The 19,565-nt window shown below is 41.4% G+C and overlaps 1 protein-coding gene across 4 annotated transcripts in view; it reads right to left on the minus strand.

The window, feature by feature from the left end:
- Window positions 1-19,565, minus strand: part of LOC110486076 (tau-tubulin kinase 1) — a 50,261-nt gene continuing 30,696 nt past the window's right edge. For 2 of the 4 annotated variants that reach the window (XM_036940730.2, XM_090196148.1), the window contains exons 15-16: window positions 4,938-6,412; window positions 1-4,609 (exon numbers count right to left, since the gene is read on the minus strand). In XM_036940730.2, coding sequence (XP_036796625.1) covers window positions 4,168-4,609; window positions 4,938-6,412 — 1,917 coding nt within the window. In that variant the 3' untranslated portion in view covers window positions 1-4,167. Of the gene's footprint in view, window positions 4,610-4,937; window positions 6,413-10,899; window positions 15,836-19,565 lie in introns of those variants that run through there. The other 2 variants (XM_090196150.1, XM_090196149.1) reach the window with 1 other exon arrangement.

Consider the following 19,565-nt stretch of genomic DNA (forward strand, 5'->3'; position numbering starts at 1 on the left):
ATGTGAGGCTGCTGAAAACGTTTATTGAAACTACAAAAAATTGCTCCCAGACAAAATTGTTTGCTTAGGATGACGCCAAAGTTATGCTAATTACAGGGAAGTAGTGGGAGAACCCTATGGCTGTCCCATCCTCAGGAGCTTGGTTACGTTAAAAACATCTTAAGGATCTGACCCTTTTTTTCAATTTTCGCCCAAAATGACATACCCAAATCTAACAGCCTGTAGCTCACATATTGAAGGAAGGATATGCATATTCTTGATACCATTTGAAAGGAAACACTTTGAAGTTTGTGGAAATGTGAAATTAATGTAGGAGAATATAACACAATAGATCTGGTAAAAGAAAATACAAAGAATTTGTAAAACTTTTTTGTACCATCATTTTTGAAATGCAAACAAGTGTCAACAAGATACAATATTGCCAACTCTCCAGTATCTTTGGTTTATTAGCTAACCGAACATTATTTCCCTAGTTCATTCATTCTCGCAAATCCTTTATTCCGGTATTCAGATTTTCATTGATGTAAATAATCCCATGAACTCTCTCTGCTCTCACTTGGTATGTTTACATGCACTCAGATTAATAGTTTGATTAATACGTTTACATGCTTTGCCAGAAGAATGATTTCCCTAATAATCCTGTTTACATGGACACTTAAAATCAGGCTTCTTGATGGGACTTTGATAAATGCAGAAAAATAGCCAATCAAAATAACCACAGTGACCATGTTATTTTTGGGAAGCATGTTGATTTTGAGTTCAGACACATTTTGTATGTGAAAACTATTTCTAAGATGTATACTTTCAGTTTTTCCGAACTCACTAGGATAACTCAAAAAGTGGGGCAGGGGGAAAGGGAGGCCTCCCTTCTACTTGATATCTCTCAGGTCTCATAGTTTCAGCTTTCAGTGCATATATAACATAATTTAAAAGGGCAACTCCAAGAGACCATTAGTCTCAGCACAGTACTACACTGCAATGCATTGCAATTAAACATATTCCTATGTACATAACTTGTATTATTTTCAATCTATTGCTTCTTGTTGGAATGGATCAAAAATGTATTTAATAATATTCAAATGTGGGTTATGTACTTGCTCAAGAATATTCTGATATGGAAAAAAATATCAACATTTTTCACACCTGGCCGTTACGATTGGAGACAGACAATTAGAGAAGCTGCCTGTCCCTAAACTAGGGAGAGACTGGACTTACTGCTGTGAGGAAACGTGTGTGTCTGTGTGAAATGTACCATTTGATCTTGTGTATGGTATTCAACAACATGTCGTTTTTGTACACGTCTGTACTGTAACTTTACCTCTTCAAAAGAAAATGTCCTAATTGTGGAAACACTTAAAAAAACGTGTCTCTGAGTCAATTCATCCTGATAAGGAACCTTTCAGACCTACTAGGTTGCCCAGGATGGTTCAGTTCCAGTCCTAGAGGGCCGAAACCTTTTCTTCTACCTGGTACTTTATTGCACTCACCTGGTGAATAAAGTCCCTGATTAGAAGGAGAGGATGAAAACAAGAAGTAGTTCTTTCTAGGGGCGATGGTTAGATCTGGCAAACAGTGTAGAAATGAAACCGGAGTTAGTCATTCCACATGACCATTATTTAACTTTCTCAGTGCCCTGCAACTGTAGGTTTCATTTGCCCAATACAAACACAAAACATGGGTTCCAATGATCCACCAATCATGTCATTGTCAGAACATTAAAAAGGTAGGTATCTATCACTCAAAGTTAACGCTATTTTGCTCATGCGTAAAAAAAAAACGAACAAAAAAAACAGGCCAACATTGTTCAACAGAAGAGGGAAGACAAAATATACAGGTTGTTTTCGCAAGGTAAAAAATAAAAATGTATTTGTCAAGAAATTTTCATATTATACACTTTTGAACATAAATATAATCAAACACACAAAACATGGAATGATATAAAGCATGCCCATTGTCACACACTAACAAGGAGGCCAGCAATATTAATTCTGCATTCTCTTAATATTGGCAGTAATCTACCCCATAATCCAACCTTTTAACACATCTGACCAGAGTTGGGAATGATTTTGGCATCCTATCAGAATTGGTTATCGCGTCAGACCATTGGAAGATTGAGAGTGTCGTACATTTCCTTAACATTAGTCAACTTATCAAAAGTGCTTGTGATATCTATACCATGCAATATACAGTGAGCAGAATATTGTCGATGATAACTTAGTATATCGGTGTGAGAAGCTTGTGAGTTGAGAAAGATTACAACTTGGCTTGTAAAGGGATCATGATGACCGACTTTGTTCAAATTAATTTCTTGCATATAGGATGCTGAATCCACAAACTTCAGAAACAAAAGGAAAATGTATCCAATGCACCAGTGGACAGTGTACACATAGCACCATGGTAGCATCGCTCCTCGTGACATTGACTATTTAACTGGAAGCTCATGAAGATGGTTCCGTATGGTTCCTCTTGTAAAAGTTGTTGTCATGGTCTAGTTAGTACAGTGGGACAAAAAAGTATTTAGTCAGCCACCAATTGTGCAAGTTCTCCCACTTAAAAAGATGAGAGAGGCCTGTAATTTTCATCATAGGTACACTTCAACTATGACAGACAAAATGAGAAAAAAAATCCAGAAAATCACATTGTAGGATGTTTAATGAATTTATTTGCAAATTATGGTGGAAAATAAGTATTTGGTCACCTACAAACAAGCAAGATTTCTGGCTCTCACAGAGGCTCCTCTGTCCTCCACTCATTACCTGTATAAAAGACACCTGTCCACAACCGCAAACAGTCACACTCCAAACTCCACTATGGCCAAGACCAAAGAGCTGTCAAAGGACACCAGAAACAAAATTGTAGACCTGCACCGGGCTGGGAAGACTGAATCTGCAATAGGTAAGCAGCTTGGTTTGAAGAAATCAACTGTGGGAGCAATTATTAGGAAATGGAAGACATACAAGACCACTGATAATCTCCCTCGATCTGGGGCTCCACACAAGATCTCACCCCGTGGGGTCAAAATGATCACAAGAACGGTGAGCAAAAATCCCAGAACCACACGGGGTGACCTAGTGAATGACCTGCAGAGAGCTGGGACCAAAGTAACAAAGCCTACCATCAGTAACACACTACGCCGCCAGGGACTCAAATCCTGCAGTGCCAGACGTGTCAAGGCCCGTCTGAAGTTTGCTAGAGAGCATTTGGATGATCCAGAAGAAGATTGGGAGAATGTCATATGGTCAGATGAAACCAAAATATAACTTTTTGGTAAAAACTAAACTCTTCGTGTTTGGAGGACAAAGAATGCTGAGTTGCATCCAAAGAACACCATACCTACTGTGAAGCATGGGGGTGGAAACATCATGCTTTGTGGCTGTTTTTTTTCCAAAGGGACCAGGACGACTGATCCGTGTTAAGGGAAGAATGAATGGGGCCATGTATCGTGAGATTTTGCGTGAAAACCTCCTTCCATCAGCACGGGCATTGAAGATGAAACGTGGCTGGGTCTTTCAGCATAACAATGATCTCAAACACACCTCCCGGGCAACGAAGGAGTGGCTTCGTAAGAAGCATTTCAAGGTCCTGGAGTGGCCTAGCCAGTCTCCAGATCTCAACCCCATAGAAAATATTTGGAGGGAGTTGAAAGTCCGTGTTGCCCAGCAACAGCCCCAAAACATCACTGCTCTAGAGGAGAACTGCATGGGGGAATGGGCCAAAATACCAGCAACAGTGTGTGAAAACCTTGTGAAGACTTACAGAAAACGTTTGACCTCTGTCATTGCCAACAAAGGGTATATAACAAAGTATTGAGATAAACTTTTGTTATTGATCAAATACTTATTTTCCACCATAATTTGCAAATAAATTCATTAAAAATCCTACAATGTGATTTTCTGCATTTTTTTCTCATTTTGTCTGTCATAGTTGAAGTGTACCTATGATGAAAATTACAGGCCTCTCATCTTTTTAAGTGGGAGAACTTGCACAATTGGTGGCTGACTAAATACTTTTTTTGCCCCACTGTACATGGTTTGGATCAAAGAAGGTAAAAAAAGATGGGAAACCGCATCAGTCTTAATTTGGGTCCGGGCTGGAGCTTTTTGAAGCATTGAGTCTTTCTGAGGACAACAGAGAAGCATATGCGTTTCTTCCCAGTGAATCTGTTTACTATCTCGCGGCAGCCATCTTGTCCCCTGTGCTTTGTTTCGCTTTGGCAGGGCCCGTGGATTTGGCTCGGATTCTGGCAGGCATAGCGGTGGACACCTGGGTAAAGGGGTCCTGTGAGTTGGCCCGTTTTATGCTGGTAGTAGTAGTAGTAGTAGTAGTATCAGCCCTGGGCTGGAGGGGAGGGGCAGTTGTGGGCCGGACAGAGAGGGACTGTCTAGTTGGATGGAGACGCTGGGGGGAGGGGCTGTCTGACCTGCAGTGGGAGGTGCTTAAGCTACGTTGGGTCACAACAACGCAGCGCAGGGGCATTCGGGGGCTGCTGCAGGGCTGGGCGGGGACAGGACAGGGCCTTGGACAGGAGGAAGAAGAGGAGCCGGTCTGCAGAGGTTTAGACCGCCTCTGGGTTGGGAGAGTGCTTGGTCCTATTTTCTGAACTTGGAGCCTGAAATGAGAATAGGTGGAATAAGAGTTAATCCTTCCCCTCGGAAACCTTTGATAAGTCATCATTTTCAAGTGTTATCACAAAAATCATAAATCTTTACAGTAACAGGACACCTTTCAGCCAATCAAATTAAGCTTAGGTCGTAAACAAGATAAATCAGACCATCTTTGACAGAAATGGCAATGGCTAAACTCTTGATATTTGGCACCGCAAAGAAGAGTTCTCATAAATTATAGTAAAACAAGCAAGGGTCTTTTCATTTACTATTGTAACCAATACAATGTTAGAATGTTATGTTTGCAAACATGATGTTGTGAAGGCTACCTACCCATTACCAAAGGTGGATGCATCTCTACAAATGCCCGATCCTGGCACAGCGAGAGGAGAGGACACGGCGGCCAGCAGCCACCCTGAGGGCCTCTTGATGGGGGTGACGGGCCTGGGGATCCTGCTGTTCCACTCCGTCTGGCCCTGGTCCCCTCCAGCCCCTGCGCTGGCCTTCAGACAGGACCTCCTCCTGGCCAGAGACTCGTCCGAGGCATGGGTGTCTTCCTCCGAGCCGGTAGTGGAGAGCGTCTCGGAGGCCCTACCGTTTCCGGAGGACAGCGAGGAGGATGTCCCCGAGGGCAGCCTCATCCAGCGGCCCTGCTGCTTCTGCACCACCAGGCGTGCCAGGTCCAGTTTCCGGGCTCTCTTCTGTAGTTGCGCCCGGGCAGAGAGCGAGGCTGAACACTCCGAGCCTGTGCCCTCTTCAGACAGTAGAACCGGGATGCGGCTTTTGATCCTCCGCCTGAGGGTGGTGTGCGGTAGTTCAGCGTTGGCAATACCTTCGGTAGACAATGGCCCCTTGTTGGAATCTACAGAGAGAGTTTTGTGTTCCAGAATGGGCGACATGGCTTCCGGGACAGGCTCCAAAGACTTGACGAAGACCAGCGGTGGGCGGTCGTCCGATTTGGTGCGCGTGACACCATTCTCCGGGGTCACGTCTGGGATAGAATGGGCTTGGGGCTCTCTGGAAGGACTCTGGGATTCCTCACCCTTTTCGACATGTCCGGTCTGTTCACGGGTGTCTCCTTCCCATGGTGAGGCCTCCTGGGTAACGGCTGAGATGTCGCAGTGGTCGCTGCTCTCCTTTGCGGTTTGACCTCTGGAAGACATGATGTTAAAGTGGGAAGTCTCGGAGATGTGGACAAAGGTGAGCTCAACTTTGGTGAAGGGGGGAGATGCGGGGGCGATAGGGGTGGATGGCCCCAAGTCCGACCTCAGTGTGAAGGAGAGCTCTGGCTGGCTGCCCGCACCCACCAGAGGCATATCGTTCCTAGGGGTAGAGGCAGACGGTGTCCTGAAGTCAACCTCGAGCAGGACGTGTTCTCCCCCAGTGGATGGAGACTTCCGGGTATCCCCCGGCGAGAACAAAACCAGGGTCTTGGAGCCGTCCTCAAAGTCAGGGTCAGCATCTGCGGCTGAGGCGGGTTCCCGGGGGCCGGCCATGAGGGTGTCAGGGGCCCCATCCTGGCTCCGCTCTGTGCTCTTTTGGCTGGTCTCGCTGTATGACTCACTCTTGGACACATCATCGTCCCGCGGGCTCTGGGGCTCCTGGACCTCGTTCTCTGCCGACAGAGCTGCTGGGAAGGTTCGCCGCTGAGGAAGGGTGCCGGTCAGCATGACAGTGAGGAAGTCGGCCCTCTTGACCTGGAGCTGGGGAAGGATGTGGAAATACTCCTTCTCATCCATCTGGCCCTTGGTCCTGAAGTCTGGACAGGGCTGATATAGGCCATTGTGCTCAGTCAGAGACATGATCATCTACAAAAGATGCAATTAAATAATTACTTTTACAAGAGGCATGCTGGAAATATGGTCAAGGCAAAAAATATAAAACCACAACTATTTTGGAAGATATGGCTCGTGTCACATGATGTAAATGGGGACAAAACTGTGAAAACACCCAACATTGTGTAATGTGAACATATCTAAGATAAATTAATAAAGAACGAAACGAGGGACAGCATTTTCCCCCCAAACAATTTAATGTTTTTTTGGTTATTCACAGGCTTTTAAAGATTGTCTAGATTACATACATTTTTAGAAAAGGCACAAAAATGCTTTGAAGAGTTTTCCCTTTTAGATACACAGTCCAATATCTTGTAATTTTCAAGTGTTTCCCTTCATAAAGATTTGACACACAGTACACACTAAAACCAACTATCTTGCATGCTACTACAGATTAACTGAGAACTCAGTAGTCAAACTGGTTAAAATGACATCTTTTCAACCAGTTTTAATGTTAAAAATACATAATTTCAACCAGTTTTGCCCATTGGGAATGGAATATTTATTGAGTTGTATGTACATAAGTTTTGTTGATTTACAAAAGGTTTAAAATACATGCTTTTTACCTGTAAATGTTACAAGCAGACTGTACAATTGTATTGTGATACAAAAAAATGCTTAGACATGTATATACAGTGTATCGTACATCTAAAAGACAGTCATGGATCACGCTTGACAAATACTGCAGTTATAATCACTACCATTTCTTTCTTTGACAATTCTATCATACAGTACCTTCTACTATCTCATGAGCCCTCTGTTTTTATTGCCAGTATTTTCAAGAGCTGACAAACAGAGACAACGAATAAGCCAGTGTCTCCAAATGTGACGATGAATGCTCTTTCATTTATAACATTTTGACAGAAATCTGTCCATTTCTTTAGGTTGTGCATGTGAATTTACTGAAATGGAGATTAGTGTTTTTTGAAGGACACCAAAAAAAAAAAAACATGGTCCTTGTAGCTTCATTGAACAAATTCGTAACATCTATCTCCTCAAATGCAATCAATCACATAATGAACTATACCCTGTTTTTCAAAAAAATATGTACGGATATCCACTTTTCAAATCTGGTCAGATGAAAAACTATGTACTATACAACTTCAAGTAATAGACGAGGCATTTGTGTGCCTACATTAGAGCCCTGCACTGGCATACATTTTGTAAACCTAAACCCATTTTAAGCCCAAACGGTTGTTTCTGCCAAATTTCAGGCCCTAAACAAACGCAAAATCAGAAATAACCTCCTCCGTTATTGTCCATTAGCTGCTCGTCTTTCTGTCACTAGCTCCCTGCGCTGCTGCATGCACTCTGAATGCCTGTCCATACGACTCCGTGCATGCGGCTCTGTGCATGTGCTTTGTCAATAGCAAAGCCTCTGCTTGCTGTTCTGCACAATGACGAGACAGAGAGCAGTTAGCTGTTAAACTAGCTACTTTTCGTCACTCTAAACCAAAGGAACATTATTTTCAGTAAAGTAATCTCTCCTGTAGACTCAAACAAATGTCTTGTCTTATATTTGACGAGGTTGAAGCACTTCTGACACCATGATATGTACTGCGCAGCAGAGCAGAAGCAAATGGCTCAGCTTCAAAATGTTAATGATCAAATTTAGTGATACCCGTACCCTAGTTATTTTTTTCATTTCCTGCACTAATGTGTTATCATTTACACACTGTCAAGTTTCATGTCTTAATTAATTATAAAAATAAAACTTTTCTTTGACAGAATAATTATTATCCTATTTGACTGTTCATTTTCGGCAGTTCTTACTTTCTCTGGGGGTCTGTACTCCCGATGTTGACTGTTTATGTGCTTGCCAGTTAGCTAGCAGTTCTCGGCTGTTAGCAGCCAACGGCTAGCAGTTGCTGACTGGCAACAAAAATGGATGACTGTCATTAATAACTGAATTATTTAATGTAACAAATCAAATATGAAACCTTGTACACAATTCATGGTAACCGTAAACAATTCATTTAGACCCGACGTTCATTTGAAACACGCGTTTATTTGCTGAAATGTGTGCCGTTGCCCAGCTATTAAAAGGGACAGGCGGCTGTTTGAGACTGCGTTTAATTGAAGTTTTACGGTACATCTTCATTTTCAGTCAATTTTCCTTATGGAGATTCATAAAATATTCAAGTCATTCAACACAGTCAATGACTTATAGACTGAAAACCCTCTTTCAAATTCTAGACTATGGTTGACAAATATGACTCTGCAATTCAAGTGATAATTGTTTACAAGACCAAGTCAGGCTTTTTATATTAACTCAACTTGAAAGCCTAAGGGTTAGGGGACTTTGAGCATACAGTGTACTTTACATGTGCAGTGGCTTTGTGTAATGTTATGTGATATTATGTTACATGTTACACATCTATGGCATTTTCAATCACTCTTAGTCCATAGCTAAAAGGGATTTCTGCCGCAGTAAACAGTTTACAATATTTCACAACAGACACTTTGCCCATGTCCTGTGGATTTCACAGCAGATCTCTCAACCTATACTGCCATCTAGGTTGGACACCCAGCCTTGTGGAACAAGTCATTTTTCAGAATATAGGACAGGATATGCAGAACATATGGAAGATGTGCTCATGTATCAGTGACGTGAACCGAATGTTTAACTTGCCATCTGATAAATTAAAATAAGAAGGTGCGAATCACAGTCCCTCTTCGCTGCAACTTGAAATTCATTTTTGATCCTTGAGTATACGCCAAGTCAATATTCACATAATAATAATAATAATAAGGAATTGCACGCCCAGAAATTGGGGAAAACAAACATTCTTTCCTTCGTCGTTGATTTTTAGTTATACAGAAATAACAAAACATGCCGAAAAGCTGCTGTGTTGTTCAATGTACATGTAAACAGGTAAAAGAAATCCCAATTTATGGTTCGCATTGCTCCCACGTTGGGAAATAGAGCCTGCGAGAAGAGCCCTGTGGCTTCAGGCTATTTGGTGTGGGAGAGTGGGAAATGTGGGGAGCCGGTGTCCAAGTATGCTACACATAGCTATGTGTATGGAAAACATTTCCTCACAGGTAAGACAGTTAACTTGTTAAATATAGTCTGCTTGGTAACTCCATTCACTACTTGTAGCTGTATAGTCTGTGTTGGCTAGCTTAATGTCGCGGTCGGTAGCTAGCTAGCACTCACTCACACAGCCGCTAGCACCGTCATGAAAAGGGGCATGAGGGAAGCCCTACAATATTCTGTTTTTAAGTAGGCAATGTTGAAAAGTAATCTTTAGACATATTGTACTTTTCTTAAATGTAGTTTTGTAATTGACTAAAACAAGCAGACAAGAAAAGTGTGTTTGAAAAGGCTCACATTTTTGCTGTGAGCCAATGGGGTAACCTAGGTAACCTCAGGTTGTTTTCCCCACAGGTGAGCAGGGCCGGGACGTTCTATCTAATACCGACTGGGACTATCCCGTTACCAGTGGTAATGTACTGTACATAACTCCCAGAAAAAAAATACTGGGTTGTTCCACCAATTGGGTGCCCTTAGAGTAGTATAGTCAAACATAACTTGATTTCACCAAATGAATAGTTTCACCATATCAAACGAGAATTCAGTTAACAGGGTTGACCTTAAAATGAGGGACAGAGGCACATAAACCACTGATCACATTAAATATATAATAATCTTTCAGAAATCAACATAACTTATAGCTTTACAATGATGGTGTAGACTTGGGAATTTTTGGGGGTTAAGTTGGTTAAAATCTTCCTAAATTCTGAAGAATTTGAGGGACCTTTCAAAATGCTGGCACTTCAGCACGTCTTTATTCATATTATAAAACAGACTTATTGAATTGTCCATGTACTCTATATTAAAGGGTACTTCATTGAATATAACAGGCTTTTAGAATTCAATATTAGTGCACAATTATTATAATTGTTTTATTTTATTTTGTACTTTTACCCCCAATCTCGTGATATCGAATTGGTAGTTACAGTTTTGTCCCGTCGCTGCAACTCCCCTACGGACTTGGGAGAGGCGAAGGTCGAGAGCCATGAGTCCTCCGAAACATGACCCTGCCATGCCGTACTGCTTCTTGACACACTGCTTTCTTAACCCGGAAGCCAGCAGCACCAATTTGTTGGAGGAAACAGTCTAGCTGGCGACCGAAGTCAGCTTGCAGGCGCCCGGCCCACCACAAGGAGTCGCTAGAGCCGGGTGGGACAAGGGAAAAACATTAAAGGGACGCAAAAGGCACTCATTTAATAGAACAACCCTACTATACATTCATAGCCAGAGTTTGATCTTATTATATATCATGCAAATAGGGTTAGAAATATGAAAACAGTCTTGTACAATACAATTTCTCTGCAAGTCAATTTCAAAATTGCCTGCGTTATTTTTAGAGTTCAGTGACAATGTTTGACATCCTGTTTTGATTGAGCGTATTATGGCGAGATTTGTTTTACCGAGAACGGACAAAAAAGTTCAAAAACAATATGTTTTTTAATAGCAGTGCCAATAATGTCCAGGAAAAATGTGCATATGTGCAAAATTAAGTTTGGAGTTAGCAGCTAATCCACTCTCAGTACATTCACTGAGTAGTGCTCGCTGCGTGGTGCTACACACACAAAACGACTAGCATGATTTGCAGAAAATCGTCGAACCAAAGCAGCGGGAAATTAACTGATGGAACAGTTATCTTTTCTAATCAGAGACAGAGGCGACATTCAGAGAGGGATGCTTGCTTGCTTCTTAGTGCTGTTAAGTAAATGCAAATGTCTTAAATGCAAAGCTTGGCAAAAGTAAAAGTGGTGCATATTTTGTAAGCGTAGCCCTTTAGCGCATTCACAAAAGCAATCATAAAAGAAACATAAGATCCTACTCATTGAGAAGACCAAATAAGAAGGCTGCATGTGGTTATGCCATTTCAGAAATACAGTAGTGTCGTTCCTCCTCACAATTGTTTCAGAAAAACAGGGAACACAAAGCCAAGAGATACACGGTTATTACAAGAAGACATCAGTAAAATATCAGCATAAAACATTCATTAAATGTTGAAAAGACGTCCAAAAAAACTTGGTGTGGAGCAAAATCAGCATACAGTGCGAAGCCTGTGATGTCACGGGTCTGAGGTGTAATTCTATACAATTCATTTCTATACTGTAAATTTTTTCACTTGGCTACATCTACAATGCATGCCCTTTACATTAGAACTGCTACCCACTTAAGGGTCTGTTACCTCATTGGCATAAAAAAAAAAAGTGGCATAAAATGAGTGTGGAAATAACCAATACTCTCCCTGGTCTCCTTTCCTCTTAACCTTGTTTCTTCAAAATGGCATAACATTTTTTTCCCCCAAGCACCCTTAGCATATCTTATTTATTGCGTTTCTCATCTTTTGCATCAATATTTTCTACCTGGGCCCAATAGTGACCATGTTCTCCTGTTAAGTCCTTTATAAAGTGCAACAGTGAGGTACAGTACTCAACGAACAATGGAGAAAGAAGTGCTATGTTGATGACTTATCTACACAAATATACTGTCACATACAACAGTCGATCCTGATATACAGGATATATGTATGTAGCTCACTTCACTGCAAAAATGCACACCAAAACCCACAGAATTCCAATGGCATTGTTGGCTAACTTTGGCTACTTTAATGAATGGTTATGCCATTCGAATAAATGGTTTATGCTATTCCGCAAGAAGATAGATAAGACAAAGCCCCCCAGTGCAATCCAAACCCTGGCATTATCTATCTATAACAATGATACAGTTGAAGAGCTGAGCCAATGCAATGGCAGAGATGCCATTCTATGGAGCTTAAACTGTAAGTGCCTGAACTACTTTGGAACCAGATTTCATTTCATAAAACACAGCTGTTTGCATAATACCTGCCTAACATCACAGCTCCTCCCTAACCACCCTAACCACTGGTCCAGGGTCTACCCTCCTTATGGTTAAGGATAGGATTCAGTGTTGGGTGATCTTATCCTAGATCTGTGGTTAGAGACAACTTCTATCTCAAGCAGGAAAACCACCGTCTCTCTGGGTATTACTTTATACGTGCAAGTTTTCCTCCGTCAACATTCACACATAGCAGCTTTGCTACCGATTCCAGACGGTGACGTGATTTCACATTATGACCAAACAAACTTCAGACAACTGTGAAATAACTACTGGGGTGATCTGAATCTGGAAACAACGTCAGCACAAGACCTGTTCATCAGGAGCTTCATGAAATGGGTTTCCATGGCCGAGCAGGTGCACACAAGCCTAAGATCACCATGCACAATGCCAAGCGTCGGCTGGAGTGGTGTAAAGCTCGCCGCCATTGGACTCTGGAGCAGTGGAAACGCGTGGAGTGATGAATCACACTTCACCATCTGGCAGTCCAACGGAGGAATCTGGGTTTGGCGGATGCCAGGATGCCAGTTTGGTGGAGGAGGAATAATGGCCTGGGTCTGTTTTTCATGGTACGGGCTAGACCCCTTAGTTCCAGTGAAGGGATATCCTAACGCTACAGCATTCAATGACATTCTATACGATTCTGTGCTTTCAACAGTTAGGGGAAGGCCATTTCCTGTTTCAACATAACAATGCCCCTGTGCACAAAGCGAGGTCCCTACAGAAATGGTTTGTCGAGATCGTTGTGGAAGAACTTGACTGGCCTGCACAGAGTCCTGACCTTAAACCCATCACCTTTGGGATGAATTGGAAAGCCGACTGTGAGCCAGGCCTAATCGCCCAACATCAGTGCCCGACCTCACTAATGCTCTTGCGGCTGAATCGAAGCAAGTCCCCGCAGCAATGTTCCAACATCTTGTGGAAAGCCTTCCCAGAAGAGTGGAGGCTGTTATAGCACCAAAGGGGGGACCAACTCCATATTAATGCACATGATTTTGGAATGAGATGTTCGACGAGCAGTTTGTCATGTATTGTAGCACATGTTAATAAATGCTATGTCACGTAACTGAATTAAGAACAGTTATATGAAAGGAGGTTTCACCATTTCTTGCATCATAACGTTCGAATCATGTTACTGTAGCAACAAGCCTTTTTAAAAACTCAAATACATAACGTTTAAATTCTCAGCAACAAAAGAGTGATCAAATTAAGATTGTACATCTATACAGTACATTGAACTCAACCACGATAACGCTTGTCGTAAAAACATGACACTGAATATTAGAGAAAGGGAGTTTTCCTATTGCAAAACCCCACACCTAATATCCTCACCCTTCAAAAGCCTGCCTAACCCATTGCTCCAGCATTTCAACGCATAGAAAGCATGGATATGCCAGCAACGGACAGACAAAAAACACCTCTATAAAGTACACCAAAAGCAAGATAAGACATATAGAATATAGCGCCCTGTGAGATAAACATACAGAAGCGGAAATATTTCTGTTTACACTCCACAAGAACTAGCCTGGTCCCACATCTGTTTGTGCTGTCTTGCCAACTATGGTCATTTTTATGGTTACGGACGTGACAATGATCATAAGTGTTGGCAAGACTCCACAAACAGATCTGGGACCAAGCTACACAAGATCAGTGTGTAGACTGCAGAGCACTTCTACTGCATTACATGCCTTCTCTGGGGAATAATTTAACTCTAATGCTTTGTCACAAGACCCTCGTAACAGTGTCAGGAGCATGACATAACTGACGCCTTGGGATAAACAAGGACAACTTATGACTCTACATTGTTATGGCACCGTTGATAAAGTAGCTGGGCTAGTATGTACCTAACTCACAGTTTCTGTTATGACTGCTTAAAGTCAGCTATCATTAGAGGCAGTAACTGCTTATGACATCTATATGTCATTCTCATGACAGTGCACATAGGTCTTACAAGGAAATATTATTTAAGGAAAGTGTGGTAACTCTTAACTTGTAGCTTGCAGGTATAAAGCTTTATTACTAGTTATAAGCATGTATGAGCTTTTATAATAACTTACATTGCATTATAACCTCATCATAATGCCTTATAACCTCCTCATAATGCATTATAACCTCATAACGCATTATACCTGCACAGGCAAACTGCGATTGGTACATCCATTTTAATATATACCCATTGATTCTTAAAGAATATAACTTATAATTTCTCAGTTCAACTGTCGTACCCCATCAGAAGCCAACATATAAGCTTGGTTTACTCCATTGTTTGTAAACAATGTAATTGTTAAACAGCATCCAAACATGGCTAAAACTACAAGTTTGATATCATGGATCTTCATTCCTTGCATCTATAGCTCTGTCTAGGAATTCAAGAAAAGTACTTCATCCCCATCCCTCAGCTGTTTACCAAAACAGTGGTGGGGTGTCCGCCTTGTTATTGTTTGATCAGAAGAGGACTGGCCACCCATCATAGCCTGGTTCCTCTCTAGGTTTCTTCCTAGGTTCTGGCCTTTCTAGGGAGTTTTCCTAGCCACGTGCTTCTACATCTGCATTGCTTGCTGTTTGTGGTTTTAGGCTGGGTTTCTGTACAGCACTTTGAGATATCAGCTGATGTAAGAGGGGCTTTATAAATACATTTGATTTGATCTATAGATTGCCCCTTTAAGCAAAGTGTTACCAAAAGCGTTACTGAATTCCTTTAGCTACGCATTGCCGACATGACCTGCATTCGACGACAATCCCTCAAGCCTGCAGCATGAATGGAAAAAGAATGCAATGAAGTTGAACAGTCTCTTAACAGTCTCGGTTTTGTGACTCCTCCTCCGCACGGTACCAATAAATGATGAAGAGGGAAAGGGGAAACCTCAAGTTTACACTTCCATCACTTTTTACTCAAATTGCACGTGCAACTCTGACTTTGCAAGGAGCAGACTTTTATGAGTTTATTAAGTGAAAAATATTTTGCCATCAGCACTTTTCTTCTCTTCCTATTCACTTTTTTAAAGTTAGTTAAATTAAAGTGAGTTGTTTGAACTGTGTTTTGTTTGTATGTTTGTGTGTGTCTGAAAGATAATGTGTGCGCAAGCGTGCATGTGTTTGTGTTCTAACCAACCCGTCAAAATAGGGCTCTTTGGGTTTCAAACTGCGATTATGTCCCTGTGTATGTACATAATGGGTGAAAACGAGTATACGCTAATGCATTGTGGCATGCAGAGTGCCCCCCCTCAGCTTGTGTTCTTATTCATGAGCTTTGCAAGCAATTGCTGGATTTGCGTGCGCGACACGTTCAGGACCGAGTGCCTGCTCCGTGGGCTGCCAGGGCTCTGCAGGGGAGCGTGGCGCCGGTGTGTGGAAGAGTTCATGTGAGCGGGGCTGCTCTCGGCTGAGCGGCTCCGCTGGATGAAGGACCCTCCGGGGTGCGGGTACTGCTCCGTCTCCAGCGTGGATGATGAGAAGACGTAGGAGGCCAGCCTCCGCAGCTGATTGGGCCTCGGGTGGTGCCTGTCATCCTCCAGCTGCAGAAGAGACCAAACAGAAAACAGAAGGAGGGGCATTAGGATGGAAGGGGGAGGGACAACAAGGTCATGCTAACAGACTATAAACCAGTAATTGGTTCACGTTCCAACTCTCATGAAACGGCTTCATTTCCTTGCCTTCTTACCCTTCCTCACCAGTATTCTAAAAGGATTAGATAGTTGAGAGTTATGGGCTTGGGAGCTCAACTATCCAGTACCTTTCAGGTCAGCTGATAAGAGGGTAAAAGAAGGAGACAAGAAAAGGGATCCATATGGAGTATTGGAACATATCTTGTCATACATCTCTCCTTCCCTGTGTGCATGCTGTAAGGGCTCTCAGGTGTAGTCCAGAGAGAAACAGGGAGAGGAAGACTCTATGGTTGCCATTACAGCAGAGGCGTTACAGTATGTTAAAATGATAGAAGACAGTATTCTACAAAACAGTTAAGTAGGTTGCCAGATTGGAAGCAAATGAGAGTAGGTTTCCGTCTATCTCATAATCGAGGCACAGAGCACGCATTCCTCAACAATGGCATTAAAAACACGCACAAGTACGGCACATGTTCTTCTAGTATGTAAACACATTGAACCTGGGAAAATGCCTGGACACGATCAAATTTCATTACACTCAATTTGACTAAAATTCGGAAAAAATAAATCACCATTGGAAAATGCAAAATGAATAACACAAAATATAGATGGTCTCATCAAGCACACGAAACACAAACGCACAACGAAGGAAAGGGGATAAATATGGCTCAACAAAAAAAGGAGGAGTTCGGAACAGAAACGAAGTAAGAAAAAAACAACAGAAGTAAGGACTATCCTAAACTGTGCTTACCCCAAAACACCACTTTATTTCTTCGCTTGTTGTTCCCATGGCACCCTCGCTTTTTCTCCTCTGGGTGAGTGCAACTTGACATACTGTACTTTTAAGTGATAGGTTGAGCAAATGCATCAGTTATGTCAAGGAAGAGGTCGCAGGGCAAATAAATCGAGGGTCCTTGACATGTTTGCGATAGCGAGGCCTGCCGTACTAGGCACTTGCAATGAAATCAAAAATAAGGCTGGTAAAACGTGATTGGCGAGGTAAGTATAAATCGACATGTTGTTTTCTTTTCCGGTAATCCATGACAAGGAAATACAACTGGCACAGGGAATGGGTGAACTGGCCTTGTGGTTTTGAAGGGTCCTTGTGTATTCAGGTTTTTATTCTTACCATACACCTGAGAAAAACGTTCTTTAACATATTTCATGGACATACTGTAACCGTCAGAAAAAGACACTTACAAAAACGTACAAAAAGGTTAAATAGACATAAAATATCAACTTGTTCAAATGGTACGCAGACTTGCATAATTATACAAGAGACCTTCCGGACTGGTTTCTAATTGATGCAGTGCTAACGGACCCTAATGGTACATGGATTATGGGTAATGTGTATTCAAAAAACAATCTGTAAGATTTTTTGTTCAAAAAGGTTTTTAGGCAGGGCAACAAGGTCAACCATATTAAATTGTAATCTAAGCCAGTGGGAAAAACTGGTTGAGGTCAGGTTGTGTTCTGATTAACGTCTTTAAATAGTTGAAATCATCTGACCAGATGGCAACCAAATTATGGTGCCTTTCCCATGGCTGGATTACCGAACGAGTATGCAGGGCACATGCCCTGGGGCCCTAACCTCCAGGGTGTCCTCCCCCCAAAAACTATTGAACACGTTGGTTGGGGGCCCCCGGAAATGTTCTCTCAGCCTCATGGCAAAATGTATAGAATAGCATGAAATTTGCTATAAAACTGCAAATGTTTCTGTCTGCCCCCTGGCAAAATGTGTAGAATTGCAGGAAATGAGCTTTAAAATCAGGTTTAGTATGATCTGAGCTAGTTTATGTATTTTTTTTCAACGTGAAGAGATGGATATAATTGGTTGAAAAGACAAACAAACTGACATTATGGTCAGGTTGATAAAAGAAGGATTACATTACTTTTTGCACCTGGTTGTAATCTGATGTTGGTTCAACAACAACCTATATAGTCTTCATTTTTCCCAGGGTTGTTGATGTCGTCATGTCATCTGATTATCTGACTTCGCTTCAACCAGATTTCAACAAAAGGAAACCTTACAAAAGCATGTTGTGTGAAGTTTTGGATTTGTATACAAAATAGTTTGAGTGTGTGTATTTTCTTCAATAAAAATAATAAAAACAAATTAGATTTTGGTTTTCAAAGAACAAGGATTTGCTCCAAAATGAAGTATCTCCAAAATGAAAATAAAATATTTGAAAAGTCATTCTTCCACAGTGCATTTAAACTCCATTTAAATTACACTCAATCGAGCCAAGTCGTTACATGAAATGAGTCCCTTTTGGGTAGTGTAATTTGGTGAAAGTTTTATTTCACCTCATTGTAACATTCTGTCATGATGAGCACATGTTCAACTTAGTAAAAAAGTGCCAAATAAAGTAACAGGATTAAATCAGCCATAAAACCCCTTGTGATAGGGGGAACGAAAGCTTGTTGTGTGCAACAGGAAGGGGCAATTGAATGCAAGCTTCAAACATTTTTTTATTGTTAAAACATTTCTAGCCTGTCCACCTATGGGTAACATGGTTGACATGTTATGCTCAAACGCACTCAGTTCTCCACTACAAAACATGGCCAAAAAGGGTAGAACCAGCTCACCTGCCTTACACTATGATTTGACTATATATATTAAATGTTCTTAAAAGGGCCAGTGCAGTCCAAAACTAGATTTTCCTGTGTTTTATAAATATTTCCACACTATGAGGTTGGAATAATTCTGTGAAAATGATGATAATGCACTTTAAGTGTAAAAGCTGTTTGTTTGGCTGGGTGAGATTTTTGAACCAACTGGTGACATCGCCAGGTGGTACAAGTTAAGTCCAATAAAGAGAGTTTGCCCTACTCTCTGCCAATAACAGCTAGTTTTCAAATTGAATTAGGCTCCTTCAAATTAGGTCCCTCTCTCAAACCACTAGCAGACAGTTCTAACTAAATTCTTGCTTGAGAAATTTCATTTAGCTAAGGAGCTATTTTGGTTTCTTTGTTTTCCATTAAAAAGGCCAAAATCACAGTAAGGTACTTCATTTTTACCCAGAAATGATTTCATATTGAGATGAAAATGGCTGCATTGGACCTTTAAGAAAAATATATTTAAAAGATAGTTTAAATCGTATTAAAAACGAGAGTTCAGTTCCTGTAACAGGGTGGACCTTAAAGTGAGGAAGAGTTTTTTTTCTACTTAAAATTAATCACAAAATAAATATGAATCTTCAGAAATGACTGTCAAAGCAACAAAATAACTAGGGCTTTATGAAATGTTGCAGTTAAGTAGGTTAAACTCTTCTGAGATGTCACAGAGTGCACAGAGGAACATGTACACATTTTGGCACTTTAGCAAAACTTCATTCATATAAAAATCTAATGAATGTATTTCAAGTCTAAGCCTTGGTTGGTTTGGGGTGGTTGGGTAAACAGACGGATTTTGATGGGAATATCGGCCCTAGGGGATGGGTCATTTTTAATATTATAGGCTTATAAAATCCAATATTGATGCACAATATCTATTTGAAATATCAAAGGGGCACAACATGGACTGGAATGACCCAACTACACTATTGTTTTAATTAATCAATCTGAACTAACTGGAGTTAAAACCACATCTCAGTGACTACTGACTGACATTCTTGTTAGTTTTGTTCTTTTTTTGGCT

Source organism: Oncorhynchus mykiss, chromosome 13 (genome assembly GCF_057628025.1).
Source record: "Oncorhynchus mykiss isolate SJ-2025 chromosome 13, ASM5762802v1, whole genome shotgun sequence".
Taxonomy (NCBI): domain Eukaryota; kingdom Metazoa; phylum Chordata; class Actinopteri; order Salmoniformes; family Salmonidae; genus Oncorhynchus; species Oncorhynchus mykiss.